Here is a 21269-nt window from a genome sequence, read left to right as displayed (position 1 = left end):
GATGGAAGGATCTATCTAGCATAGGGCTGCGGTGTTGGCGCCTGAGCAGTGGGCAGGCTGAGAAAGCAGCTGCTGGGACTCCATACCTGCAGTTACCTTCATCCAAGAAGTTCATGGGAGCTGGTTAACTTGTTTCCTTCAGGCAGGTCCCCAACTCCAGGAAGGAAGTCAAGGCAGGCCCCAGGCTTGCCACTTCACCCTGCCATTACTTGTACACAGTGAGACAACCAGGCAACATAAGCTACAGAGGGGCTCTCAAGCCTACACACTGCTTCCAGAGAACCGAGAGCCATGACAGCAACCCAAGTAGAGTGCTACTCACTCAACTAACAACTCAAATAACACTGTAACAATGACAGATGATGTCACTGTGTCTTCATGTCACACTCCTGCAGTCACAAACAGGAGTCCATAAACTTCATGCCACACCCAATAGGAATTACAGTCTATGGAAGCAAATGTCCAGTCTCCTCCCACTGGCCTCAAAAGACAGACAAATGACCAAATGGCCTATTATCACTAAAGATTTAACAGTCTTTGTTGGAGGGTGGTCTGATGTATTTTGATGCTAATTACTGCTTGCTGTCTTTGTGCCCCAAGTATTGCTATGTAACCAAGTATTGTATTGCTATGTAACCTAAAAACTTATTCCTATTTGACCAATAAAAAGCCGACACACCTGGGCTGGCAAATGGCACAGGCATGGCTAAGGTTCCCGGGCTTTGGAAGACAGAGAGAATCTTGGGAAGGAGGAAGGAGAGACAGGACAGAGGAAGAGCAGGAAGAGAATCGCTATGGGACAGAAAGGAGCCACATGGCCCAGAGGAGGGACTCTGAAGTTCCACATGGCAAGAGAAGCAAAACATAGCAGGTATTTTGGGATTATGGATGGGAGGCAGCCCAAACAGAAATCATTAGAAGCAGATGGAATCGGATGGAGACTGGAAGTCATTGGAGGACAGCTTAGGAGGTAACATCTGCCTTGCCCCAGGTAAAGGCTTGTTCTAAAATACATCAGGTGTCTGAGTTTTCGTTGATTGCTAGCGGGTTAGAAAATACTTCCATAATAATAATTAGTCTAATAACAAATATTTATTATATTATATATATTTATTATAAAGGCAATACCTTTAAATTAACAGCAACAAGTCCTCTTAAGCTTTAGAAAAGGAATGTTTGTCTGACAATGTCTCAATAAGACAGAAGTAGGATGAAAATGATTTACTTGTAACAGGCTTTCCCTTCCTGAGTTAGTACAGGGATAAAGAGCCAAGTGTAAAAATTTCCTGGGTGTGGACAGGACCAAGTGTCTCTTCTCCATGGTGTGGACTTAACATCTACGAGCATCATGATCCCTCAGAATGCTGTCGTCTTCTCCCACTCAGCTCTTGGGGCAAACTCAGTCTTTTCTTTTCCCCCATGGACAAACTCCCTAACCTGGGAATTTTGTTAATAGCTCATGTAAAAAGATAACTAAGGCTGGGTGTGGTAGCTCTCCCCTTTGATGCTAGCACTTGGGGGAGTGGCAAGCATATCCCTATGAGTTTGAGGCTAGTCTAGTCTACATAGTGAGGTCTAGGCCAGCCAGTGCTACCCAGTGAGACCCTGTCTCAAAAAGCAATCCAATAGGACTAAGGACATGGCTCAGTGGTTGAGCATTCTCACAGAGGATCCGGGTTCAATTCTCAGCACCCACACTGGGTGGTTCATAAGTGCTGTAACTCTAGTTTGAGGTGATGTAACACCTTCTACTGGTTTCCAAGAGCACCTGTATATATAGACATGGTGCATATATATACTATCAGGCACACACATATACACATAAAAACTAAACTAAATAAATCTTTTTTCTAATCCAAATGAAATCCAATGTTGATAAGAAATTAATGAAAAAGCATACTTTTGAAAACATTTCTGGGGGCTGGAGAGATGTCTCTGAGGTTAAGAGCACTAGCTGTTCTTCCAAAGATCCTGAGTTCAATTCCTAGCATCCACATAGTGGCTCACAACCGCCTACAACGAGGTCTGGTGCTCTCTTCTGGCATGCAGTTGTACATGCAGACACAACATTGTATACATAATAAATAAATCTTTTTAAAAATTTCTATAAAAGGAATATTTTGTTTTTCACTTTTATTTTCTGAGACAGAATCTCATGTATCACATGCTGCCTTTGAACTTGTCATATAGTCAGGATGACCTTTGACTTCTGAACCTCCTGCCTCCCTCTACCTCTCCTGGGATTATAGGCACACATCCCTAAGCCAGTTTTATGAGGTGCTGAAGACTGAACCCAAGGTCTGTCTCAGGCATGCCACACACACCCCCTACCAACTGAGCTACATCCCTAGGCTAGTACTACTTTAAGCACGGATGGGAACACGAGAGTAACCTTGGCTGTCCCTAATAAGCCGGAGATCAAAGAAGACGGGTCAATGCACTAAGCAATGGACTCAAATTCACACACATGCTGGCATCTTCTTTCACTCCACTGCATTCTGGCCTGGAAGACAATGTCCCCAGTGCAAACAGGACAGGCGAGAGCATCCTGCTTTAGTGCAGGCCAGTCCTGAGTGTCATCACTCACCTGTGCCATTGGCTAAGCCACTGCTGCTGGGGTTCTTCACGGGCTGGCGGTGCCGGTTCCTAGCACCAGGGCTTTGTTCACCGGCTGCTGTGGCTGTCCTGGCTGTGCCACCTGAGTGCCTGTGCGTCCTAGGGGTTCAGAGTAGAAAGCGATGGGCATAAGTCACTGTGAGAAAGAAAGGCGCTTCCCCTCTCTTGCTATTTATTAGAAACAGGACCTGTAGCCATCCAGCTTTTCACTCAACAGGAGCTGGCTCCGAGCAGAGACCCAGGGAAGCTTCCTTCTTGGTAAAAGCCCAAAAGGCAGCTTTGTGCAAACTTTTCCACTTGAAGTAAACAAATCTGGAGCAAATCACTCCACATCTGAAATAACTGGCAAATACTCTGCGATCATCACATTATGTTTATTGGGTTTAAGTGTTAGACATAAACAAGAATCTTAGGACAAGCAGTGAATAAAATCTTTCTCATATTAGGCAAAAGGGGCCCCAAGACTTAGCAAATCAACTTCTCCATAGCCGGGAAGATAACTCAGCATTGTGAGCCAATGCATAAGGTGGCACATCACACTGAGAGAGCTGACTCAACAGCTCGCCAGGTGAAGGAAAGCCAACACAGAAAAGAGGGAACTAGCAAAAGAAGCCCATCCGGCATTTTCTCCCTAGCACAAAGCATCATGGGAAGTGTGTCTTAAGCTTGTTTTATAGTTTGCCTTCATTTCGCTCCGCTCCATGACAGCTCCGCTCCATGAAACATCTAAGTCTCTCTGCTCTTTAGTTCAGCTCTCTCACTAACAGGCATTATCCGTATGCCTGGAGTCATTATTTAATTTACAATGATCAAATGGTTGAATCCATCTCCTGAATGAAGACCAGTCTGCTTCTTTCCAGGCAAGGCATGAAAGGCAGGGAGAACGACTTACATCACAGGGTGCAGGGCAGCAAGTCCATCAACAATAGAACTGGTCACAGCGACCCCAGAGGAAAACCAGATTCCCCGAGTTAGCCCAGCCTGGCCTGAGCACTGCACTTTAAGGCACCATCTCACTCAGCGCAGCCACTCTGACAGTGGTTCTATTGCCTTCGTTTACGGGTACATAGACAAGCAACAGAATGCAAGCTTGGACCCCATTCCCAGCCAGGCCTCCCCTCTTTGGCTGGATGAGGGTGGAAGGATGGGTGGACTTCTGCTGACTCTCTCTAGAACTACTTTCCCCCAGTTGCTGGGCAAGTGGCAAGACTTGACCTCTGCGTTCATTGCTCAGAGAAGGATGTACCAGGCCGCCCGCCTGCCTGCCTGCCCGCCCCACCCCCACCCCCCCCCCCCCCCCTGCTGAGAGTCTCTCCAGAAGGCTGCTGGACTGACAGGCCTGTAACACAGTGAACTGGTTTTATGGAGGGTTAGAAACCATCCTACACCTATTTCCTCAGGAAGAGATTCTTTTTACTTTTTTAAGGTATTTTGAGACAGGGTTTCTCCATGTATTCCTGGCTGTCCTAGAACTCGCTTTGTAAACCAGGCTGGCCTCAAAGTCAAAAGTCTACCTGTCTCTGCCTCCCAAGTGCAATGAAAGGAGTGCAGCAACAGATTCTTGCGACAAGATAGACATAACCCAGAACACTAATGGTGATTCTCTTGGGATCTGGGAGTAGGGTTGTTTTGTTTTCATTGTTTGTGCTCTTAGACTCCTAGGGGTTTTTGGTTTGTTTTGTTTTGTTGTTGTTTTTCCCCCCTTTGAGCTTACATACTTTGGGTAAGGAAAAGAACCTATAAAAGTTTGGGGTTTTTAATGGTGGGGAGGATTTTTTCTTTGTTTTTTTCAGGGGGTTGGTTTGGTTGTTTGTTTTTGTTTTTCAAGACAGGATTTCTATGTGTAGTCCTGGCTGTCCCGGACTCACTCTGTAGACCAGGCTGGCCTGGAACTCACAGAGATCCACCTGCCTCTGCCTCCCAACTGCTGGGGTTAAAGGCGTGCACCTACGTCTGGGGTAGGAAGAGAGAGAGAGAGGAGAGAGAGAGAGAGTGTGTGTGTGTGTGAGTGTGTGTGTGTGTGTGTGTGTGAGTGTGTGTGTGTGAGTGTGAACTAGATGTGGTGGCATACATCTATAACGCTAGCACTCAGGAAGCTGAGGTAGGAGGATTGCTGAGGGTTTAACAGCACCAAGGTCACATGGCCAGTACCACACACAGGATATAGAATGAGATTTTATCTTAAAAAAAAAAAAAAATTGGTAATGGTGGCACATACCTTTAAGCCCAGCACTGAAGAGGGAGAAGCAAGCAGATTTCTATGAGTTCGAGGCCAGCCTAATTTACAAAATGAGTTCTGGGCAAGCCAAGGGTATGTAGCAAGACCCTTTCTCAAAAAACAAACAAACAAATACAGTCAAAGTGAGCAAGAACAAGAGAGAGACCCACGGCCCTGCCAACTCCGGAGTCCACACTTCCTAAAGCCGGTGCGGACTTAGAAGCTGAGAGGGTGCAGCTAATCACAGAGAAAAGGGCTCAGTTCTGACTCTCCCATCCCATCTTATTTTTCTCTGCATTACCTTCATAAATCAAAAGCTGTCAACCACACCTCAGTCAAAGAAAAGGATTTCAAAGCTCCCATATTGTGGAAGAAATGTTACTATTAAGCTCTTCACCACAGCCACTCATCAAAAGCAGAAAGAGCAACGTCAGTTCTGGAGGGAAAGGCAGTCTGCAGCAATTGTCATTGGCTCAGTGTGCGCATGTGTAGAGGGCAGAGAGCTCAAGAGGGTGAACTTGGTTAATAAAGGTTATTCCAGCCAAGAATCTCCTTAAAAGGACAACTAAGGCCTTCCTGGTTTGTAACCCACAGCCTTCAGGGAGCAGAAGCAGCATCCACACTGTCAGACACACAGGCATCCACAAACCCTGATCACTTCCAGGGCCAAGGTTCCTGGTCACTTCTGTAGAGCAGCGGCATGTGGAACAGGGTGGAGCTCATGGCTCTCCTGGCTCCCCCCTCCCTCTCTTCCACGAAAGGGCATGTGGTCAGAGTTGAGAGGGGATACTTTCAGAAATGTTTAACCACTAATGATAGCAGTTTACCCTGAATGACAGGCTGGAGCAGGGCCGGGATTAGCCGTAAATCAGGGGCATCTGGGACCACTTTGCATGAATTGCTGCCTCCCTGCTGGGGCCAACTGCCACCACCTCCCCCAGACATCAAAAACTGCCCCCTTCTCTCTCTCTCTCTCTCTCTCTCCCTCCCTCCACACCTCTTCTCTCCTTCCATCCCCCCTCTCCCTCTTTAAACTATGACCCTTGACCCTTAGAGGGAAGAAGACAAGGTCTTACCAATTGAGGAAAATCTCTTTAGCAGTTTCCTCTCCTGGCTCACTCACTCAGCCCTTAAAAGATGTGATTGAGTCGTGATTACCAACTGGCCCACTTGCTGAAACCACATACCACAGGCCAAAATAGCACTCGGACAAACTTGAGGCAATGGGGAGATGATGAGCTGGCCTCTGCCACAAACAGCCTGGCTTCAGCTCTGCCAATGACGTCAACCTTGGCTTCATCCTCCTCCACACTGTGGGGACAAGGGGTTCTATGAAGCCCCCCAGGCAGTAAGGTAAGGACTAACCCACCATGCTAGTCAGACCAAACTCCACAATGGTTTCAAATTGCCCAGTTAGTAAACTTAGCTCTGTCAAATCCTTCCTGAGTGTTGGTACCGTCCTTACCTCAGTTCCTCCCCCCAGGAACTGAAGTCCCAAGGAATGCCAAGCAAGGCCAGAGCCTGGGATTCTCTTCACACCCCTCAAAGTGGTTCTGAGGCAGAGAAGGTCTCAGACAGCAGCTCCCGGCTCTCTCTCACCTGAAACTGTGTCTGCACCCTGACTACCACAGCCTTGGATGTCGTGGGACATCTTGTCTCACCCTCCGTGTGGATTACTGAATCACTCAACTGCTACCTCTGACTGCCAGAGCAAAACATTCCCAGACAGAGCCCAAGGAACTGACACCATGCTGAAGTACAGTGACCTGTAGTCTTGCTCCAACACCTGTGTGTGTCCACTATGCTGCTGTCACAAACTGCTCTTCCAAAGACACTGTCAAGAATGAAAAGATGGGGGCCTGGAGAAGTGGCTCAGTAACTAAGAGAACTGGCTGCTCTTCCAGAGGCCCCAGGTTCGATTCCCAGCATTGACATGGTGCCTCACAACTGACTGTAACTCTCGTCCCAGAGAATCTGACATCTTCTTCTGGTACCTGTGGTACACAGACATATATGCAGGTACTCATACATACATACACATTAAATAAATAAGTAATAAATACATTAATTAATTTTTTAAAAAGAATGAAAAGATGAGCCAGCAAGATAGCTCAACAGGTGAAGTTCTTCTGCAAACCTGACAACTCAACTTCTCCCCCCAAAACCCACATAAAAGTGGAAGGAGAGAATCAGCCCCCAAGTTGTCTTCTGACCTCCATACCCAGACCCTCTGAGCACACATGCATGCACGCATCCATTCACAGAATTCCCAGACCCTCTGATTACACACGCATGCACACATACATGCATAGAATTAAAAGCATTTTTTAAAAACTAATTGGCCTGGAGAGATAGCTCAGCAGTTACGAGCATTGCTGCTCTCCCAGAGGCCCTGGGTTCAGTTCCCAGCACTCACTCATATCAGTTGGTTCACAAATGTCTCAAATTCCAGCTCCAGGAGTCCTGGTACCTCCGGCCTACACCAGCACTTGCACGTATTGCACACATACCCACATGTAAATACATTCACCTACACATTATTAAAAACAATCTTAAAACATTCAGTTAAAAGCTGGGTGTGGTGCCTCACACCTTTAATCCCAGCACTTGGGAGGCAGAGGCAAGTGGAGCTCTAAGTTTGAGGCCAGTCTAGTCTACAAAGTGAGTTCCAGGACAGCCAGGACTACACAGAGAAACCCTGTCTCTGAAAAGAATAATCTTTTTCAATTAAAAAAAAAAAAGAAAAGACAGTCTGCAGACTGCTAACACAGAACAAAAAAGGTTTCCCTCTAGAACACATAAAGTCTCAAACTCAACAATAAGCTACTTCAATATTTTTAAAGTAAAAGGTGTAAACAGACTCATCAAAGTTCTACAGACAGTAAATAAACAAAAGCACAATGACCATGTTTATTTCTCTGAGTTCTTAGGAAATGCAAATTAAAGCTACAATAAGGTATTTTTGTTGTATTGTGGTTTGTGTTTTTATTCTGAGACCAAGTCTCACTATGTAAACAAGGCTGGTCTCACACACAAAGATCCAACTGCCTCTGCCTCCCAAGTACCAGGATTAAAGGTGTGCCCAGCTTACTTCATAACTTAAAAATAATAATGATAATAAATTGTATGTTTCAGCCACTATAGAACTATGTCATTAAGTGAGAAAAAACAAAAGCATGCACACATTTTAGAGGGCAGGGACTTGCGGAGGGAAGATGCCACATGTACAGAAGGAACTTGGACAGACTGACTTAAGCAGACCTAAGACCCACAGACGGCCATCTCTGTTGGTGAATTCAGTAGGCAACCCAGAGCATGGCGTTCTTTGACCTCAGACCTGTCCACTGGTGCAGGAAAGAGAATTTTAAGGAGCTAACAAAGATGACTTTCCTCCAACTCAACAAAGCACGCTCAGACATGAAAACAGCCTAATAATAAGTGTGTCCAACCTGAGCGATCAGAATCCATACTTGCCTAGAATCAGGAGGGCAGCTGCCCACCGTACTGTCTCTCCTCAGACTCTTAGCGGCTCATTGTCTTTTAATAGCAGCATGGGGAAAAAATAAAAATAAAAGGACCTGGGCCAGTTTCCAGTAAGAGAGTCAGAAAAAGAGAGAGAGAGAGTGAGAGAAAGAAAGAATGGTCACCTAAAATAGAAATAGAGAGGAGCCAGAAAAAAAGGAAAGGAGTTGGGGAGGGAGGGAGGGAGGGAGAGAGGGAGGAGGAAGGGAGGGAGGCAGGCAAGTGGTGATGGGGAAAGAACACCTCCACCATTCCAAAAGGCATTCCAACTCTACTCGGCCCATCTTCTCAAAGTTCCTCATTCAAACAGCACAGATTTTCAAAAAGAAAAAGGAAAAATGGAGGTGGACAGAGAGGTGAGCCAAGAAAGGCACAATTAGAGCTAAAAGGAGACCATCTGACTCATTCCCATAGTAAATTATGGCTCCATTCTACACCCTACCTCTAAGCTTCCAGCCTCAGAAAGACAGGGAAAGTAGATGCAATGCTGCTGCCAAGCCCATTCTAAATTACAGTAAGACAAAGGTGGGGGGTGGGGGGAGACAGCAGTCCTCTCAGTGACTGATACTTTGTTGAACTAAGTTCCTTGTCCCTCGTCTACACTAATTCCAGGTCACATGTTGGACTTCGAAGATCAGGAAACGCCAACACTCTGCCAAGCATGGTTCAGGAAGGAAGTGTGTAAATGACTCAGCACAGCAGGGGAAGACATAAAAAGAGGTTCCTGGCACAGAGACAGCAGCAGGTGCCATGCTGAGACCATCAGAACCTGCACGAAAGGCCATGGGACACTCAGCAGGGACTAGCCCTGTAAGCCATCAACCTCCACGAAGAGGAGCCTGCAGGAGGCTGGTCTTCAGAGAGCTGGGACACCACAGTGCCTATCCAACCCTCCTCTTCCACTAGAAGTAAGGGTGTCTTAACCTGGCTTCCCATTGCCTGCCCAGCTGACAGTTCTAATCCTGAAGAACTGACCGCTGACCAGTATGGCACTTTGTATGCAGAAAGTTCCACCTCTACAGATTCAACCAACTAAGGATCAAAACCAACTGGGAGAAAATGGCATCTGTATCGAATGCAGACAGAGTCTGTTTTCTGAGATTATCCCTAAACCATTCACACAGCGTTGAATGGGTTAGTGTCCAGTAAGTTCATGTATATGGGGCGCTTTAGGTAGGTGGCATGCCACATGTTACACCACTCTACCTGTGGAACTTGAGTGTCCGTGTACTTTAGAGACTGAGGGGCATCAGGAAGTCAGTCCCCCAGGGCTAGTGAGTGACAACTATACTGGGGACACCGTGTGCTATGTCTAAATGTTCTGATATGATAAGTCACAAAGGCAGACATGCAGCAAGAGTGAGGGAAGAAAAGAAATGCTCAAGGGACATTCCTGCCGCTGTTGTGTGCCCTCCTACCAAGACAATCCAGGGCTCTGCTTGTCTGCTAAACTGCATATTCTTCCTTGGACTCTTGAACCACCTGGACCCAAAGCCAAACCTCGGGTCTGAATGTGCTTCATCTAGAGCAAATCCACCTCCACCGTCACTTCATATCCTAAGTCCTCACCACTCCCACTATAGTACTTTGATTTGCAAACTTGCATTTGTTTTTGTTTCTGTTAGTTTACTGTCTGTCTTCAGCAAGGCCCTGGAAAGATGAACCATATCTGTTTTTGTGACTGCATATACAGCAACTAATCTGACTTCATGGGAAGCATTTAAGAAACAGTGGGTGAATGAGTGAGGAAAGCAAGTGACTGGTCTAGAAGCATCCTCAGGCCTGTGGTCTGTATACCTGTAGATGCTGGCCAACACAGTCGCTCACCCTCCCACCCCCGACCCACCCCACCCCCACCTCCAACCCCCATGCCAAATCATTAATACTGAAATCTATACCCACAAGGCACATGCCTACAGCTACTAGGAAGATTGAGGAGTGAAGATCATTGTGCCCAAGACTCAGATACTAGTAACACTCTAACTTGAGAGACAGACAGACAGAAACAGAGAGACAGAGATGGCCTCTCTGGCAAAGGCAAGAATTTCACACTACTGGTTTTAGGTTCTGTTCTCCACAAAGGCTGACCCTAAGCAGCATGTGAAATGATCCAGTCTCCTAACTTGCTTCCTTGGACCCATACTGTGTCCACATCAGCTCCAAGCCCTATTTTGATTTGACAGGTTTTTCTCTACCTGCAAAGACTAGCACATGATCAAAGGCAAGAACTGAGAGACTTACTATGCTAGGTACAATTTCTAAAATGACCTGTCTTCTCCTCTCCCCTCAAAGACACCTTACCCTGATGCCTAAAGACTGTGAGCGTGGCATCACCCACTGTGAGCAAACTATAGAAACATAGACACATTCACATCTTCCCACAATGTCAGCTATGTCAGTTCTGCTGGCTGTACTTCACCAAGCAATTCCTGATTTCACTTGATATTGTGGCCACTCACAATCATAAGCTATCTATTTTATTCCAATCTTGATTACAAATACTCTGTTACGCCAGGCGTGGTGGCGCACGCCTTTAATCCCAGCACTCGGGAGGCAGAGGCAGGCGGATCACTGTAAGTTCTAGGCCAGCCTGGTCTACAAAATGAGTCCAGGATGGCCAAGGCTACATAGAGAAACCCTGTCTCGAAAAACAAAAACAAAACAAACAAACAAACAAAAAAAGAAACAAATACTCCGTCACATATCACATTTTCACAGTTTGTCTCTGTCTCTCTCCCCTCTCTCTTTCTCCATCCCCCCTCCCCCCCATGTATTACATAAAGGTTAAGAAAGGCTTCAAGGGGCTGTAGCGTTCAGAGAGGCTCCACTGAAGGCAGAGGGATGATAAGAACACAGTGGAAAGTCTCTGTAGGGGACTAGGTAAGTTCAAGGCATAAAGGACCCACACACAGGTTAGGTGACAGGCAGTCTGAGGGTCTGAAGTGGGTTGTGCCAGAGGCAGAAGAAATGGCAGTTGATCTGGGGAATAGAGGCAGAGACCCTTCGCTGTGCCAGAGGCTCACAGCAAGTGGCCAGGTATAGATGAGTATGCCTAGAGCCTCTCAGCCTTCGTGTGCTCCTTTCAAATGGTCCAGGCAAGAAAGCTGCGTCCTACACTGGTCTAATGTGCTTGCTAAGTCCACAAGCCCAAATTGTCTGACAATTTTATTTCGTTTTGTTTTGAGATAGTACTGAGTGGGCCAGGCTTGCCTCTTATGCTCTATGTAGCCAAGACTGGCCCTGAGCTAAAACCTCCTGCTTCCGCTTCCCAAGTGTTAAGGATTATGACTTAGTTAAGGCTACTACGGTGAAGAATAGAACGCCATTACCAAAGAGCAAGTTGGGAAGGAAAGGGTTTACTCAGCCTACACTTTGGCATCACAGTTCATCATCAAAGGAAGTCAGGAAGGAACTCAAGCAGGACAAGAACCTGGAGGCAGGAGCTGATGCAGAGGCCATGCAGGAGTGTGCTGCACACTGGCTTACTACCCGTGGCTTGTTCCGCCTGCTTTCTTTTTTGTTTGTTTGTTTGTTTGTTTTTTGTTTTTTGAGACAGGTTTTCTCTGTGTTTCCCTGGCTGCTGACTGTCCTGGTACTTGGTTTGTAAACTAGGCTGGCCTTGAACTTACGGCGATCCGCCTGCCTCTACCTCCCATATGCTGGGATTAAAGGCATATGCCACAATGCCTGGCTTGCTCAGCCTGTTTTCTTATAGAAGCCAGGACCACCAGCCCAGGAATTGCACCACCCACAACAGGCTGGGCTCTCTACCCCATGAATCACTAAGAAAATGCCATACAGCTAAATCTGTTGAAGGCATTTCCTCACCTGAGGTTCCCTCCTCTCCAATGACGCTAGCTTGTATCAAGTTGACTAAAACTAGCTAGTGTAGGTTATAAAGATGTAGCACACTACCCAGCTCTCTGACTCACTTTGATATTCATGGTCTGATACTCTGTAACCTATCAGTCTTGCCACACAGATAGTAGTTGTTTTTTATACAAACAAGATGTAGAGCCATTGCACCTTAGTTTTTTGACTCAAATAGAGCAAACTGTTCTTTTACATAAAATGAAGCAATGCAAGGTCCCATCTCTAAGTAAAGTGCTTCCTCCAGCATGCGGCAGAATCAAAGATTCGGGGCTCCAGAGAGCTCAGATATCATTCCAGGACTAAGGACAGAAAGAGCCCAGTGGGAGGATGCGAAGCACCAATTCTCAAACACACAGCCGGGCAGGAACATTAGCACAATCCTTGCACAGCACCTACCTCACCCATGTTCCCAGGGCATCTCTTTGGATGCCCTGCCCATTGTCAAGGGACAGCAGTGTGGGGATTGTGTCTTTTGTGAGGCGCATGCTTTCAAGGCCCAATAAACACTTAAGAATTTGGACAACTACATATGAGACCTGACTGTTCTGCAAAGGTTAGAAATGTTCTTTTCTGACACATTTGGACTCTGGTCTTTACACATTCTTTCCTGAAACAAGGCTCGGTGACATGGCAACTCGTCTGAGTCTAGGGTCAGCCTTTAAAGCTGCAGGGATCTGAAAAGAATAGTCTCTGAAGATGCTCAACATGGAAATATCAAGCACAGAAGAAAGGCACTGGATGAGACAAGAGGAATGGGGTAGGCTGTGACATTCCCCACACTTGTGAAAGCGAGTAAAAGCTTGGGCCAGGGAGCTTTAAAAAAAAAAAAGTTCCCCTCCACCTGTGCTCTCACACCTCAGAGTTGGGGCACAAAGGAATGTAAACCAGTAGGCAAGACCCGCCCTGAAGCCCTGGCAAATGACGCACAGAAACACAAGGCTCTTTCAGCTCAGCAAACACTGTGAGCTGCCGCTACGTGCAGCAAGGCACAAGCCCGGGCTCCAGCAGGGACACAAAGACGAATGAGGTGCACATAGCCTGGCCAGGGCACTAAGCGCCAGTGCACTCCCATTGCATACCTCCTCCTGCAAGAAAACCAACAACCAAGGAAGAAGGAATTCCTTCAGACCCTGTATCCCACCGTTCTCGAAGTGAAAAGAGATCTATTATGATTTAATTGAAAATAAAACATAGGGGGTGAGGAGGGCTGGATTGCAACTCAGTGGAAGTGTGCTGAAACATGCTCAGCCCAGTCCCAGGTTTGAGCTCCAGCACCCAAAGAGTCAAATAAACACAAAGTTTTAATGACAAAAATCTTGACTGGGCTGGAGAGATGGCTCAGTAGTACAGACACTTACTGCCATGCCCAATGGCTTGAACTCAATCTCTGGAACCCATAGTGGTGGAAGGAAAGAACTGACTTCTGAAGTTGTCTGACCTCCACATGTGTACCATGTACACACACACACACACACACACACACACACACACACACACACACACACTCATGCACACATGAACACAACACAGAATATCATCCAAAAAGAAACAAAATAATAATAACAAGTATTTGTATCATACCCTACCTTGGGTCTTCATTAATTTCTTTTTTCTCCTTTTTTAGAAAAATGCTCCAAGCTGGGCATGGTAGTGCACACCTGTAATCCCAGCACTCGGGAGGCAAAGGCAGGCGGATCACTTTGAGTTCGAGGCCAGCCTGGTTTACAAATTGAGTCCAGGACAGCCAAGGCTACACAGAGAAACCCTGTCTCACAAAACCAAAGTTCTACTTTCAAAGGTTATTTGTTAGTACACCAAGTAGATCCAATTCACAGAAATGCTACAAGTCATCAAAAACCAAACAGAAAATATGCACACAGGGAGTGTACAGGGCACTTCTTGCCTCTTCACACAGCCAGACTCAGAATGTAACATCTAGCTATCAAGTGATGAGTCAAAAACACCAAAATTCTTTTCATTTTATTTTTAGTTTTTTGAGACAAGGTCTCTCTGTAGCCCTGAATGTCCTGGAATTCACTCTGTAGACCAGGCTGGCCTCTAACTGTCTGTGCCTTCCTAGTGCTGCCACCACCCAGCTAAGATTCTTTTTGCTTGTTCTGAAGGCTTCTTTTGAGAAAGCTCCCTTTTCTTTTTTGAAATAGTCTCACCATGAAAACCAGGCTGGCTTCAAGTTCACAGTCTTCTGCATGGGCCCCCAAAGTCTGGAATTACAGGAGTACTCCCTCACAGGCCTGCACTCATCCTGGACTAATGTTCAGGGAAACCCAACAGGCAGGACAGACAGAAGTCATAATGCACAAGGATCAAGAAACATAACTAGACCGATTGACTGCACAAAGCTGCAAGTGGCCGCCAATGGGTTTCTTCTGTCTTAAAATCAGATGAAAGCTTTCGTAAGAAATACCACCTCAGGGTGTCTACACACACTGATGGACCAGCCAAGAACAAGGCATGCAGAGAGCCCAGAGCCCTGTTCAGATGGAACCTATGCACTGCCGAGTCTCCACGTGGGGGGTGGGGCATTGCTGCTGAACTTCTGACATGCACTCTGATACCCATGATCTGCTCACTGCCCCTTGGCAAGATGGCCTAGCAGGCACACAGAGGAAGGGGATGCAGGCTATCCTGATGAGACCTAATAGACTGTCGCCAGACAGTTGGGGCAGGAGGCCCCCCATCAGAGGTCTAGGGGAGGGGAATAGGCAGAAGAAGGAGAGAGGGTAGGACTGGGAAGATAAGAGGGAGGGGTAACATCTGGATGTAATGTAAATAAATTATAATAGATAAAATATTCATTAAAAAATACCACCTAGCATACGGAAGACCCTTTGAAAAGATTGACCTTGACCGGATGGGAGCATTAATGCCAGGCAGGCTCAGTGAGATGGCCCTGCAGGTAAAGGTGCTTGCTGCCTTGCCCGAGGACCTCAGTATGATCCCTGGAGCCTACAGGATGGAGCAGAAAACCAAACATGTGGGGACACACATACAAAATGACTAAATAAATGTAAAATACAAAACAACAACAAAAACCCACTTTTTTTTAAAGAAAGAAAACAAGTAGGTAGCTTGGCTAATATTAAACTAAAGAATTTCCTATATAACTCTTAAAATTAGGAGCAAGAGAAATGGCTCAGCAGTTAAGAGCATCTGGATCCTGGCTCAGTTCCCAGCACCCACATCAAGTAGCACACACCATCGGTAGACCCAGTCTCAAGAGAGCCAACGCATCTGCACATTTGTACACATACATAAACTCATACAGACACACACACCACACATACAAAATAATTTTAGAAGATTTTGTTTTGTTTTGGTTTTTTATTTTGGTTTTTCGATACAGAGTTTCTCTGTGTAGCCTTGGCTGTCCTGGATTGGCTTTGTAGACCAGGCTGGCCTCGAACTCAGTGATCTGTCTGCCTCTTGCTGGCCACAATGCCTCTCTTGAATGGCCTATTTTAGTACTGCCCTCTACTTTTATGAAATACATTTGTAATTTCTGGCATAAATCAAATTTTTGAGGAGAGGCAGTAAGACAGGGTCTTGCTGGCTCCTCATGCTGGCCCTCCCATCTGAGCACCGGATTTCAGGCCACCACTTCATTTAAAATAATCAGTGTGTGTAAAGAAGAAGAAGGGGTACTCTGGTGATTCCCACTGCAGACTCTGAGGCACAGGATAGTCATGTGTTAGGCCTGCAGGAAACATGAGTGGGCCTGGGCAGCTGCAGTGTAGACAGGTGCCAGAGGCAGATTCCAGAGAGAGGTGAGCTAATCAATCAATAGAAAGACGGAAGCACAAAGAATATGGAAACCAGTATCTTTGCTGAATTTCTAATAAGCATACATAACTTCATGAAATGGTAAAGCAATATAAATTCTAGGTTTCAGTTCTGTGGCTATCTTTATCTATTACAAGATGGAAAAAAGCCTCAAATATAGAACTGTTTTAGCATTTGAAAGGAGTCACTTTACTTAGGCTATTAAGTCGGCCATCACAAAGACAGTCACTAAGCCAACCCCCAAATTACCTCCATTATTAACCTTGGTCTTTTACAGAGGAGCTGTGCAGCTCCAACAGAACCCTCAAGGAAAAGCGACCTCATCACACCAAACCACAGCCACCAGCACTCGGCTGCACCGCTGTTTTTCTTACCAACCATGTCTGCCCAAAGCATTTGTAAGTCAGTTCTGCTCTCATCTTTCCACACACACCAGGCTGCCCAGGTTTTGCCTACAGAGCCGCTCCTCCAAGACTCAGACTCTTCTATCTAGACCTTTCCCCTTTTGGCCACACATTTCTAGGGCAGGGAAGTCCTACAGTATCAGTCCTGCATTCTAAACTGGTCACCTTTGTCTCAGCCTGTTGTCCATACCCAAGAATACAGTGTCTGAGACTGTGTCTCTCGAGGGTGGCCTTCACTCCTCTCCCTCCTGTAGGAGGTGCCAAGCAGCAGTAGCGTTCAGGGAGCCTGCCCAGCACCTCAGCCAACACTGCAAGTGATGACACTCGCCCTTCCTCTACGGTTCCTTTTCTCTGTGGATGACACCACAGTGTAAGAGCTGGGGAGCCTCCTCTATTCCTCCTCACCATCCAAGCCCCCCACAATTACATCTAGATAGTTTGAAGTATTTTTTCTGTCTCATCTCTATTCTACCACTGTGCAAAGTAATCCTCACTGATTTTTGTTAGTTTGTTTGTTTGTTTGGTGTTTTGGGTTTGGTTTTGGTTTTGAGACAAAGTTTTTCTGTGTAACCCTGGCTGTCCTGGAACTCACTGTGTAGACCAGGCTGTCCTAGAACTCACAGAGATCCACTTGCCTCTGCCTCCCAAGTACTAGGATTAAAGGCCTATGCCATCAACACCAGGCATCCTCACTGATACTTTAAAAAAAAAAAAAAAAATACAGGCTCACACAGTTTCCAGAACAGGAAGCCAGCAGCTGAAAGGGTGACATCAGAATGGTCTGAACTAGGTTTATTTTTCAGTCAAGGTGGCATGTCTTCACATGGAGGAGGCTTGGGTACAGACGATAGAGTCTTAAAAGTATTGAGGCAGCCAGGTGGTGGCACACACTTTTAATTCCAGCAAAAGGCATGCAGAACTCTGAGTTCAAGGCCAGCCTTGTCTACATAGTGAGTTCCAGGACAGCCAGAGCTAAATAGTGAGACCCTATCTTGAGGAAAAAAATAAAAGTAAAGTGTGAATTTCTTTGAGGAAGAGAAATCCTCTCAATTGGTTTCGATTTTAGTCTTAAATGTATTGTGCCAGATGTTCCCATTTAGCTCCCCTCCCCAGCGGCTGGAAGGCTCCCAGCTTCCCTTCTGGGAAATTGTGTAACACAGGCTGCCCCTCTGAGAAGCCGATACTAACTGCAGCTTTGCTCATAGTCAGCAAAACTCAGGATCAACTCACTTATACTTCAGTAAGCGCACAGATAAATAAAATGTGCTAGATCCAAACAATGGAATACTGTTCAGTACTAAACAGAAATCAACTGTCCTCTAAGTCAATGAAACTAATATAAAAAAGCTCCACAGTGCACATAACTCTAGAAGAGAAAAACACGAAGACAATTAAAAGACTATGGATGTGCTGGTGTTTACACACTAGCATTTGGGTGTGTATGCACTATTAGTGTACTGGTGTGTAAGCACTTAAGTGTGTACACACTTGTGAATGTTGCCTAGTGTCTTTCTGTTACAGAGTCCTTGGTATCAGATATCATGCCTTTCCATCTTTTTGTTGCCATGACTACTGTGAGCCTGGTGTGTTCACTGCAGACAGCATACTTCCTTACTCTTAGTTCTACTCAGCTTTCTGGGACACACCACCTCTTTCCCTTGGCTCTGCCAAATAGCGAGCTACAAAATAAACAGATATGAATAAGTAAATCTACAGTGTCACCTTTTTTCATTTTGTTTTGTTTTGTTTTTCGAGACAGGGTTTCTCTGTGTATCCTTGGCTATCCTGGACTCACTTTGTAGACCAGACTAGCCTCGAACTCACAGAGATCTGCCTGCCTCTGTCTCCCAAGTGTTGGGATTAAAGGCGTGCGCCACCACTGCCCAGCTACAATGTCACTTTTATTAAGAGATAATCAGTACATCAAGTTGCATGGTACTAATCTCCATAACTACTTTGTGAAAATGCTCCAGATGCTTGTCCATGGTCCCAACTGCTCAGAAGACAGCCTGAAGCCTCCCTAAAAGCAGGGCCTGCGTCTGACACCACTGAATGACGACACAGATTTACACCTTCTCCTTCCTCCTTCCCAGCAACACTAATGAGACTATAGTCAGATCCTAAGGGAAGCATAAAGGTGATAAACTTTGTTTCAGGATGACGGGGTAACATCTCCAAGTCAGTTTTGGTCACCTCCATGGAAGAAGGGGTGGCAGTAGCCAGCAGTAACTGAAAGAATGGCTCAGTTCCCAGAGTCCCTCTCTCCCTGTCAGCTTTGCTTCCACACTCTCCCCCTGGCCCTCCCAGAGCTTCCCAGAAGACTCACACCCGCCTGAGTTTATTTGTCTTTCCTTTCTGGGATCCGCTGTCTGTAGACATAGCCCATGAGCTATTCAGAGCTCACCAGAAACTCTGGGCTGTACAGGCTTCCCAGAATACAGCTCTTTCCAATCTTGGGGGGGAGGGGCACGGGGAGGTCACTAATGCCAAGGCAAGGTAGCTAATAAATCTAAGAGGTTTTCGTCATAGCAGGACAAAAAAGAAGGGTCACAGAGATTTCTTAAAACAGCCACAGTAAGAACGTCATTGGGAGGAACATGTTTAAATGCAGATCTAACTAACATTAGCTGGAGCACACTCAAGGCCTTCAGATCTTCATCCCTCACATATGCATGTACAGTGAAATGACAAGCATATGCCATAATCCTGCAAGGCCTAATTATACATTTCATCTCACAAGCCACCTAGCACAGCAAGTCACAGAAAATGTGACTGGTCTTCAGGGAAGATGCTTTTGTACGAACTCAGAGAAACAGCTTCTAGTGAAACTAGGGTATCAAAGGGCAAATGTCCAAACGTCCACTCTCTCTAGCTGCTAACAAGTTCTGGTCACCTTAACCTCATAAAGTCACAAACAAACCAGTTCAGAAGCTGACCTCGACCCTCCAGGGGATCTGTCAGATGCTGTGGGTACTTGCTGGAACACTACTCCGTTTCCCAAAAGCATTATTCTGTACCCTGTGGACTTTCTTGGGAAGATTTCTAACAGCAATTTGCCCACTGTAAGAAGATAATATTCACAAGCTACACTCATATGACTCTTTTCCTGATGATGTCTGGGAATTTTGTACATTGTAATAAGCACTAAATAATTCCTCCTCACCATCTCTCCAATACACAGGGGTTCAGCCGACATGGAAATGAGCTTAGAGCACTAACACGGGTTATAAGAAGGAATAGTATGCATAATTACACCATCTACAATAGACCTAACAAGTGCAAACAAGCTCGGACCCTCAGCATAAAAGGCTTTAACCAACATGCCAATGGAACCATCAGCCACCCCCCAAAAGAGAAAAGCAGTCAGCAAATTCTACATCCTAAGAACCACGTTCTCCATGCACTGTGATGGCCGGAGCCCCTGACGGGTAAGAGAAGGTCAAGGTCTGTTCAGCAGGTCCTGTCTCAGCCAGAACGCCAGCCCCACTCATGTCAGTATACTGTTGAGGCTCCTGAGAATGAGGAGTGGTGTACTTCCTTAAGAATTCCTTAGCAGAGGCAATCAGTAAAAACAAATTTCCAAGTTTTGGACTGTATGGTTCCTTGCCGCTTGCTACTGTGTTTTCCATAGCTTCCAGCACCTTCCCAGGGCCATCTCACCAACAAGGCATACTTACCGGGATCTGCCACCAAAGCAGTTGGTACTAGGGGGCTGGTGCCGGGTCTCTGCACCTATAGCTGTCCCACTGGATTCTCTTGAAGGTGGCTGTGATCCTGGAGAAGGGATCAATCACAGGAAAGGGTAGAAGTATTGAGAAACTTAGCCCTTGTTTGAGAGCCAGGCACTAGGCAGAGAACTCCCTCTGTATTTTAGTAGCTACCCACCATGATAGGACAGGGACATCTTGGCAGCTGTAGCTGCTGGTACAAAGACAAACAAGCATGTGAGATCACACAGACAGAACTCAAGCCTGGGCAGTGACATACAAGGCCATCCCAGACACTAACATGCAGCCTGCCTTATTCATCAGAGGAACTCTAGGTTCTCAAAGGTGTGGGAGCCAATGAGCGCATGAAATGGGGACACATTCCACAATGTGACCAGAGCTTGTAAAGCCAAAGTAGACCATGTCACTCTTTACCTAAAAGGCCCTCCCACAGCTAGGGGAGGCTGAGATGGGACATCACAGTAAGCCAGCTTGGGTGACAGTGAGTTCAAAGCCAGCCTGAGCTATACAGTAAGCTCTAAAACAAAACAAAACAAAACAAAACAGAACAAACCAGAAAATTACGCATATATGGAGTTGGTAATATAGCTCAGTGGGCCAGGCGTGGTGGCTCACACCTTTAATCCCAGTACTCGGGAGGCAGAGGCAGGCGGATCTCTATAAGTTCAAGGTCAGCCTGATCGACAAAATAAGTCTAGCCAAGGATACACAGAGAAACTCTGTCTAGAAAAAAAAAAAAAAGGGCTCAGTGGTTAAAGCTATTGCTGCTCCAGAGGACAAGAACTGGGTTCACAGCACCCATATCAAATGGCTCATACCATCTGTAATTCAAGTTCCAGAGTCCCTCCTCCTGGCCTCTGGAAACATCTGCACCACGTGGCATACACAATATGCATCACAAATAAATTTTAAAAATTATGCATATAGGTATGACATAAAGGGGGAAGTGAAACTCAGCTAACCAAGGCAACTAACCAGAAAATGATGCGGAGCATAGGGGTGGGATATGCACAAAGTACATCATACACAGTTATGAAAATAGCCATATGTAACCAGCACTGTGAACACGTACCATTGAAAGTCAAAACAGAGCCAGAGGAATAACAC

General features: G+C 46.1%; 1 protein-coding gene across 2 annotated transcripts in view; it reads right to left on the bottom strand.

Moving 5' to 3' along the window:
• Wwp2 (WW domain containing E3 ubiquitin protein ligase 2) overlaps nt 1-21269 on the bottom strand; it is a 110948-nt gene that overhangs the window by 54779 nt on the left and 34900 nt on the right. For both annotated transcript variants that reach the window (XM_051169239.1, XM_051169238.1), the window contains exons 5-6: nt 20112-20208; nt 2588-2715 (exon numbers count right to left, since the gene is read on the bottom strand). In XM_051169239.1, coding sequence (XP_051025196.1) covers nt 2588-2715; nt 20112-20208 — 225 coding nt within the window. The remainder of the gene's footprint in view (nt 1-2587; nt 2716-20111; nt 20209-21269) is intronic.

Source organism: Acomys russatus, chromosome 26 (assembly GCF_903995435.1).
Source record: "Acomys russatus chromosome 26, mAcoRus1.1, whole genome shotgun sequence".
NCBI classification, from domain to species: Eukaryota; Metazoa; Chordata; class Mammalia; order Rodentia; family Muridae; genus Acomys; species Acomys russatus.
Note: the sequence above shows the minus strand (reverse complement) of the source record. Positions and strands in the feature narration are given on the sequence as shown.